Here is a 9,595-nt window from a genome sequence, read left to right on the forward strand (position 1 = left end):
TTGTTAGATATTCCACTAATAAAACAAAGCAGCAACATTTATATATCAAAATTTTGTGATTTCAATGTTAAAACGCAAAAACTCTCTGTGCTGCGTACTTTTGCATTTGTACTTATGTGTATTTTAAAACGATACGGTATGAAGTGTAACAATGGAGGGTGGAGGGATTTTATAACTCAGGAAAAGGTGATTTAAAGGTTTTATAGTTAATACTTCCTTAAAATAGAAGAATAAAAAGTATCCCTTTTGTGTGTATTTTAAAATTCTATGCTCAGGCTGTTCACTACGTAGGGAGGGGGCGAATTTATGACACAGGAAATAGTGATTTGAAAAGTGTAGAGCATAAAGGTTTTAAACCTTAAAACCTCATGTTATGTTTATTCTGTATCCTCTTTTTCATCTTCGTTTAATTATATTTTTAGTACGGAATTCGAATTCGAAAGGAATTATTAAACCTTCTTGGTTAATAACTTATCGTTACCTAGGTGACTGTTATTACTAGCTCATTCGCTTGAAAAGCTTCATTCGTGAATCATAGTTTTTAAGTGAAATATTTACAAATTATGAAATCTGGAATTAATAAACAGCAATTATCGAATTTTCGTGAGGTTTATGAAGATAAGAAAAGACTCATAAATTCTCGATTTGTAACTTATCCTATTACTACTTGCTTCAGGTTGTATTATTTCTCACTTAAAATTAACTTGTGGCAAGGCAATATTTTACTTATAATCTATTTTACAGACAAACTAATAACATACCATTTCATATACCTCACAAAAGAGTTTATTGTGATGAAGTAGAGAATATCGAGAAATCTACAGAAACAATTGTAAGTAATTTCTCAATCATCTTACGAGATGACTAACATACTTAAATAATTCCTTATGTGAATTTATAAGAAAATTGTCTTTGATTAATGATCATTGTTATTACAGAAAAAATGCCTTCTTCCTGATATAGATACTAGAAGAGCTGGGGACAAAGGTGTAAAAACCCAAGAAAGCAGCAAAATTTCTGGAAGTTCAAAAACCCCATCACCTGAACCAGGTAGTTATTTACTTTAAATTAAGACCAGTTTAAAAGTGAACATATTTTATGTCTCCTATTAGTACTGTCTAAAAACTTTCTTCAGTATGTCAAAATAAGGATTAACCAGAGATGATATTTCAAAACCTGATATATTAATATTGTGGCAATATTAGACTGGAGCTGCACTAGTTGACAAGAACTTGAATGATCATTCGTTCTATTATTCATCAAATATCCTATATTCCATCCCTATCATTTTATTAAATACTTTTTAATTTATCTTTACATAATGTAAGAAGACTTGAAGCTCTTAAACTGTTTTTTTTAACTCACCTATAACTGTTCTGTGCATTATAAATTGTAATCCATATCACACCACCCAATAACCTACATAAATCACCTACCATACATATATTTATATATATATGTATAGTAACAGTTAAATGTTTTAATACATCATAAATCTTTATAATATATGGTTTAGTCATTTCAGAAATTAATATGTAGGACTGAAGATTAATTTTGATCTCCAAGTTACCAGAAGTTATCTCTGCCCTTTATTATCAATTGTGATATATGAACTTTTAAGAAAAGCACACCAAAGTCCTCCTTGTGTATTGAGAAAATTTTTAGATACCTAGCATGGAAAATATATGAAAAGTATAGGGTTGGTAAAAGAAACTTAAGGCTGTCCATAGCTCAGGTGGTTGAGGTGCTGCTCTTAGAAACCTGAGAACTGCGGGGGTGCCGGTTATACCTTACTTGGGGGCCAACTTTTTCATTTCGTGGGACCGCAACGAAATGAAAAACTTGACCCCCCACTATGGTTAGAATAGGTTTGTCACCTCTAAAGATTTTCGTACCTCTGCTTAAGTTTATTTCTTGTATCCATATTATGGTGCTTATTTTGATATTAATATTTCATTGTCTTTTTCTATATGTATATCAGTGGGTTTTTATCTTTTGTTAAATGAATAGATCTAAACAAAAAAAATGACTTAAACCTAATTCTTTGAAGCTCAGTAAGTTATTCTATGATTTCCGTTATTATATTCTCTGTCATTTAAAATTGTAAATGTAGTTGATTTATTTTGTTATAAATATATTTAACTGAATTATTATTTACACCATAAAAATTTTAAAATCTTTTCAACAGATCCTGATAGTATTTTTGGTCCAATTTTGAAACTTCCACCTATTAAAAAAGTTAGAGAAAAGACAGCACAAGGAAGTGGTCCAAGACATAGACCTTTAAAAGGAAGACTGAATTTTGGAATGGTTCTAGAAGTAATGAAAAAAGACAAAAGTAGTGCTTTTTATTACCTAAAACCAAGTTTTCCTAAAGAATCCCTTCTGTATTCCCCATTTGATTTTATGTAAGTTTTTTCAAGATATTTAATTTTTTTTTAACAATATGTTTTAATTATTTAATTTTTAGATGTCACTTTAACTATGGAATCGTTTCAAATAGTAGCATACTACAAAATTTTGTGTTTTAAAATGAATTATTTTTACCTAGTTAGTGTGAATTTTCAACAAAAATGGGTGTTATAATTCAATTTTCTAATTGTTTAAAATTATATCCTTAAGCCTCATATATATTTACATCAGCCTTCGGCTTTCTCTTGGCATAAATTTTGTATTGTGTTCATTATCTTCGCTCAAGTGCCTCCAGATATCAAAATTTAACTTATTTAATGAAAATCAAAATGTATAGAAGAATCTGTGATGATGAAGCATTTTGAGATTATGGCACCTGCTTTGGAGTAGTTAGTTTTGTTTAACTAATATTAATTTTATGATGGCCCAAAAATAAATCTTCTCATCCATCCTCTCATGTACAGGTATTTTAGGGTTAATTATTCAAAATAAAAATATGAATTAAAGATCTCAAAACAAGAGAAAAATTCCCTATGAAGGTATGTCTGTTAGCCCTTTGTTAAGGACAATTCACATCAAAAGATTTTCATTATTATGGATTATTTAGGTTTTAATAAATAAATTAATATGTGTTAAAACTATTTTATTAATGAAATATAAACATTAAAACTAATATTAAATGTTCAGAGTGATTATATTGAGCTTTAAGACAGACTTGGTATCTTTCTTCCACAGCAGCAGTGGTCAATGGCACTGGATTGTGTTATTCTTTTGCAAGTTTCAATTATTCTTCTTTGTAAAGAATTAAGGATTGACTGGACTTGTTTAGACTTTTTGTTTAATGTCACCCCAGTGACTTGAGTGTGACTTAAGCATATATTCAGTGTCGTTCGACCACTATTGCTGTGGGAGAAAGATGCGAAATCTGTCTTAATACTCAAAATTTTCACTTTGAACAGTATTTAATATGATAGTTAATGTTTACATTTTATTAATAAAGTAGTTGAAACACTCATTAATTTAATGATGAGTAGATGTTTGATCATCGATAATATGTATGAGAAGGTTATTGGTGATGCTGACAGTGAAAAATACAAATAAGTAAAAATTTATTTATTTGTGCCAACGTTTCAGCCAAAATTTAAGTCCTTTTATAGGGCTAATAATAAAAAACAAGATAACAATCATAATGAATAAGAGGAATTACAGAGTGATTAGAAAATAACTAATATTATAGATTAAAAAATAGTATTTAAGCACATGTATGTTATATTCTAAGTATTATCAGAAGATTAAGGCTGTATGATATTTTAATGTATTTATTATAACCTCAATAATTCTTAACATCCTTAGACATTAATATCTCCTAAAGAAAGCATTAAAGGACCGTCATAGGGAATTCTTTTCTTGTTTTGAGATTCTTAATTCATTTTTCAGTTTAGACACTTAACTCTGAAGCAGCCTGTAAAATGGTGGCAATCTACATATTTCTTTGTGATAAGTTCAATATGGCCATAATTCATTGTTAACACTAGTCAGATTAGATCAGAAAAAAGTTAAAAAATCTTTTTATTAAATTTCGTAGTTAGGAATATTTTAGATATATGCAGTGGTAACCAAAATATTTAGAATCCACTAGTATTGAAGAATCACTTGGTAAACAAATATGTGAAGACATTAATGGGAAGATTAAATTGTAATTAATTTATTCATAAATATATAATTTTTCATTAATAATTATTCATTAATGTCTATCCCTTCTTATGAGAAATGCTTAGAAATTCTGCTTCACTAAGCCTAGTTAATATTGTTAACATTATTAGTTCATAAATGTTCTTTATTTTTCATTATTATTGATAGTGTATGAAAGTTATGTAAAAATTAAAACAGTTAATGTTTTATTTTATTGAAATATTTATTTGTTTAGGGTGGTCGATTATAGGGAGTGCCATCCTCACAATTACTACACTCTTAGTAGAGATGGGATGATGCACCACATTAAAGGAGTAGCAACATTCAAGTCTTTAGAGTATTTGGAAATGGCTTATAATAAATATAATTATATGAGAAATGTAAAATTATTTTTTCATTTTTATTGCTTTACCTCTGTCAAATGTCCTATGTATCTAAAATTATATTAAACAATTTTAGATTGAATTATTCCAAAAATGTCTGTGTTTCAAGTTATTTAGGCAGTGGAAAAAATACATTGGTCTCCTTAAAGTACAGTCAAGAGTAGCTGAACTTGATGAAATTTTCCTGTTTAAGCGTGAAGACCTGAGGAATGTTATATTTGATGCAAAGAGCCTATGTTTTTCTCTTTCTCGGCTGTCATTTTTTGATGACTCTGTCATTGAACAGTTAACTCTAGAAGAGTTTTATGACAGACAGGTATTAAATTTGGTATATAAATTTTTTTAAGTATGAAGTACGTATATATGAGTCTATGTGAAGAATGATTTCATCACAAAACTTTAAACTGAATTAATTGAAGTTTAATTAGATAATAAAATTTCACAATTTGATGTTTATGAAAAATTTAATTTAAATCCTTGAAGATTGTTAAAAATAAATGTTTTTTTGAACCTGTTTAGTATAGATAAAAAAAAAACTAATGAAACAAAAATAACTAATTAGAAACAATAGTACTTCTCATTTCTCACAAGATGGTACTGCAATTTCAATTTTCACCAAAAGTGAACTAAAATCATTCTTCATGCAAACTCTTTAAAGAATTTTGTGTCTCCATTTACCTGTGTATTCTTTGTTAAATTATACTAGTATCAATGTATATTTGTTGTAAATTACTGTATGAAATAGATAAAAATTATACATAGTGTTCTATTTTTGAAAACAAAAGTTCTGACTCGCTTACTCAACAACAATAATCACATTTTCCATAAAACCAGAGAGCTGAATTCATTCACTGATTTTTTTAAATTAAAACTAAAAATAAAAATGGATGGGGTGTGAATCGGATAATGACATGATTCAGTCAAGTGTGAAAAAACTAGTGGCAACACTCCTATTAAATTTCTTTGTTAAAAAAGTTAGCTACATATTTAAATCACTCTTGAATTCAAGTATTTTGTGGATTGAATACATTGAATGGTGATAAGGATCGGCCTATTTGAAGGTTGCTTTGAAGTTATGTATGAGAAGGGATAATCCAATATAATACAGATGGCATAAATTGTGGAAGATGTAGAGAAAGACCACAGTAAAGGGTTAAAATATTCAAACAAGGTTTATCTTATAACAGATATGAGGAATACACACCATAATGTATTCATACATCATAATGTATATAGATTGAGAGAATGTATGATTTTTCCAGAACAATGAGATGATGGTTGGTAATTAAGGAAATATAAACATAGAATAAATATGCCATAACAATGCTGAGATATGTTTCGAAAAGCTTGTTGTATGCTAAAATTCCAACATGGCTCGGATTGAAATCTTTCTGAAATGGAATGAAATTCGTAGCACTGATTACCTGTTAAGAGCTAATATTACGAAAAAAAAAAATTGTTATCTATTCTTTATGTATATTTCATCTTCTTTCCATAGTTGATTTGTAAACAAGTCTTTGAAGAGGCGTTAATTAATTTGTTTTCTTAATCTTTGGCTGCAATAGCAGTATCAGTAGCAACTGTTTGACCTCCAACTTGTTTGTTTACCCATTACTAGAAATTTATAATAGTATTTACTACAGGGTTATAGAAAATTATTTCAATTTCTATTAAAATTTATGACTTTTATTATTCTTATTTACATTGTTTTATTAGTTGTATTAAATTGATTGCCTTAATGTAAAATATAACTTTTCTCTCAAAGTGTATATATATATTTTTTATTTGCAGCTTTCAAAAAATGAAGAAATCATGAATAAACTGAGAGAAGCTTGGTTTTTGCTGAGAGAAATGTTAAAACTGGCTTGTTATTCTAATTTCAAAAGCAATGGTTTTTCACTTGAAGTTAAAGAACGGCAAAAATCAACAAGAGGTTGTGTATATATATTTTTTTTAGTAGTTTTCCATTCAAGTTATTATTGTCCCTTATAATGGTCATTTATAACTTCCATATTGAAATTATTATAAAATCAGTTATCAAATTATTATTAGAATTGAAGGGTTTGCTGAAAAAAAAAGAGTTCGATATTACATGTTATGGTTTGTTGTAAAAAAATAATTCTTTTGTTTTGTACTCAAAATTTGTAGCTCCATTAATATTTGTTATTATTATATAGGGCTTAAAGTGGTGAACAGCCCACATTATTCCCAAGAGCTCCCGTTCCGACACACTGTATCTTTCTCCATTTATGAGGCTCCTATTGGTGTACGCTACTGGGTGATCTTCCCCTTCACCCTCCTGAAATAACTCTGCTTCCCCTCTGTACTCTCTCACATCTGTAGTAATATTAAATTGCCGAGTAAAGTTCGGTAATGTAAGCACTGGCTGCTGCTGTAGCTTCTCCATGCACTGCCTGATATTATCTTCCATCATTGGGGTGATAATCACCTTTCTGCCTTTCTTGAGAAGTATTTTTTGTGGAACGAGGTACTTTGCCATTTCTGGCACAATTCTTCTATAATTCAAAGTTCCCAACAACTTCTGAACTCCTTTCACATCCCTAAGGACGACCATCTTCCATATAGCTGGAACTTTATCTGTATTGGGTTTGGCTCCCTCCCTGGAAATCGTGTGGCCCAAAAAATTTATTTGTTTCTTCCCCAAAAATGATTTGTCTCCCGATGAGCCCAAATTTCCTGATTCTCCGGAATACGCTGTGTAGATGGTGCAGGTGTTTGTCTTCATTCTTACTAAACACTAGATCATCCATATAAATCTGACATACAGATTTGTTAATTCCCCTAAAAAATTCATCCATCAGACACTAGGAGATTATGGGAGCATTTTTGAGGCAAAATGGCATCCTTGTAATCTCATGTGTCCCCTTTAAAAAAAAAAAAATCTTCATATTCCTTTCTAAGCCTCTGTCTCCAGTCCTCAGCCTGATTGATTGCCTCGAACCACACGCCCTTAGTTTATTATTTTTTTGTTGATGACATTTGTACATTTTATCCCCCTCCCCCAACTTAACTCTCCATTTTCCCCTGGTATTCTTAACCAGGGTGTCAAGACCTGGAAAATACATGGAAAAGTCAGAGAATTTGAAAAAAAAAAAACCTGCAAAACTGCGGCAGTGGTAAAGTTCACTGTTTAAACTCAAAAAATGACATGAACTATTATGTAAGGATTTATTAATTAAATTAATAATTTATTACATCAATAATTAACAAACCATAATAAAATGTTTCTGAATCATTATAACAATCTCCCTTCCCAAAAAAAGTTCTGCCCGACAAATATGAATTCACTTTTGCATAAGAATCCTTCATCATATTTAAAATATCCTCGACCAGCCGGGAATATTCCTATGCCTTTCATTATGACAAATTATTTTTACTTGTTCTTTGAGAAATGAGGATTTTTATGGGAAATTTCATTTATCATTTACATACATTTTTAATAACCCTAAGCAATAGTTGGTAGTTTTTTGGGGTATACCTTCATGACACATCGAATCGGGAAAAGTTGATTTCTCTTTGTTGGAAAAAACTCTTTTAGTTTATAACAAGTACTATTTGAGGTATAGATGCCTATCAGCACTCAAATTAAAGCTAGTTGAATGTACTCTTATGTAGGGATGGGATATCGAAAGCAAAATATTAATAGCAATATTATAACGGCATTAAAATATCAATATTTAAATATCGAAAAGTTAACGAATTAAAGAAATAACAATTATCAAATGATAATATTGCAAATACATACATCAGCAGGACATATTTCATATCATACCCAATCAGAACACATAAAAAATTGTTAATAATGGCTAAGCAAAGCAACAACAATACAACTATAACATAAATATTAATATTCCAATAATCTCCAATTTAAATTGTGAATATTAACAGATAGTACCCAATTCAAATCTTGACCTTCTAAAAATAAAAGCATTCCACTAGTTCTGTTTGATATAGATATAAAACTTTGGTAGCGATAATCCAAGAAAATATCAATATTTTACTAAAAAAAGATTTTAATATTTCTGGGAATTTAAAAATATATAATATTAAAATTTTATTTCAATGTTGATATTCGACTATTTTTTTAAAATCAATGTCAAAACATGGCAATGATATTTTAACAAATTTAAATGGAACTACTGATACTTCATTAGTGAAAGGTTTTGAAATATTAAGAAAGATCTGACAATAAAATAGTTATATTTTACTGTACTGTTTCGATTGACTAAAAAAATATAGACATACTTGTTGTTGATGATCCAATTCAAATATCGATAACCTCAACTTCAAAGCATTTCCATATTTACGTTTTATTTTGATATCAAACTTCAGAAACAATAATTAAGGATATTAATAAAATAATGAACATTTCATTAGTCAAAAATTTAGAAATTTTAAATAATTTTTCAGATTAAATATTTAAAATTAATTTTCATTACAGTATCTGACTATTCAATAATATCAATATCAATATCAAACATTGGAAAATATATTTTAAGAATATTTAAAGAGCCCTAGTACATAGTACGTAAAGTTTACAAATTTTTTTTGACATTCAACTTTCTCATTAACAATATTTCAAGATTATTTATTCAGAATATTAATGGAAAATTATTGATTGACCATGTGTATAGATGAATGGAATATGGTCCGGGTGCGGTAAAAAAAAAACTCAAATAGTAAATAATTATACTATTTTTATTTTATATATTATACAGAGTCAAACTGTCTTTGACTGCCGTCAAAACAGCCCTGATGAAGCCCTGCAACGTGGGGCAAAACGTTGGCTCAATACAAATAGTATAATTATTTACTATTTGAGTTTTTTTGACCGCACCCGGACCATATTCCATTCAAAATATTAATATTTCATTAAAGTAAAATTTCAAGTTTTAGGGTAAGATTTAAATTAAATATATTAATATTTAGTTTCGATATTTTAAATAGGTTTCGATATTCCACCATCTTATTAATATCGATATTAAACTTTGGTAACAATAATTTATAGATTATTTAAATTAATTTAAAGTAAAATTATAAAATTTTATGAAAACTTTTAAATTAAATATTAAAATTTTGTTTTGTTA

The 9,595-nt window shown here is 28.5% G+C and overlaps 1 protein-coding gene across 5 annotated transcripts in view; it reads left to right on the top strand.

Annotated features, from left to right (window-relative positions):
• Positions 1 to 462: 462 nt before the first annotated feature.
• The window catches only part of Dhc16F (Dynein heavy chain at 16F), a 185,333-nt gene continuing 176,200 nt past the window's right edge, over positions 463 to 9,595 (top strand). The window contains exons 1-7 of one of the 5 annotated variants that reach the window (XM_067049737.1): positions 463 to 676; positions 745 to 832; positions 939 to 1,050; positions 2,189 to 2,408; positions 4,340 to 4,484; positions 4,564 to 4,803; positions 6,279 to 6,420. In XM_067049737.1, coding sequence (XP_066905838.1) covers positions 564 to 676; positions 745 to 832; positions 939 to 1,050; positions 2,189 to 2,408; positions 4,340 to 4,484; positions 4,564 to 4,803; positions 6,279 to 6,420 — 1,060 coding nt within the window. In that variant the 5' untranslated portion in view covers positions 463 to 563. Of the gene's footprint in view, positions 677 to 744; positions 833 to 938; positions 1,051 to 2,188; positions 2,409 to 4,339; positions 4,485 to 4,563; positions 4,804 to 6,278; positions 6,421 to 9,595 lie in introns of those variants that run through there. The other 4 variants (XR_010844016.1, XM_067049735.1, XM_067049734.1 and 1 more) reach the window with 4 other exon arrangements.

The sequence above is a fragment of the Halyomorpha halys genome, unplaced genomic scaffold (assembly GCF_000696795.3).
Source record: "Halyomorpha halys isolate HHAL.00 unplaced genomic scaffold, Hhal_1.1 Scaffold487.1, whole genome shotgun sequence".
Taxonomy (NCBI): Eukaryota; Metazoa; Arthropoda; class Insecta; order Hemiptera; family Pentatomidae; genus Halyomorpha; species Halyomorpha halys.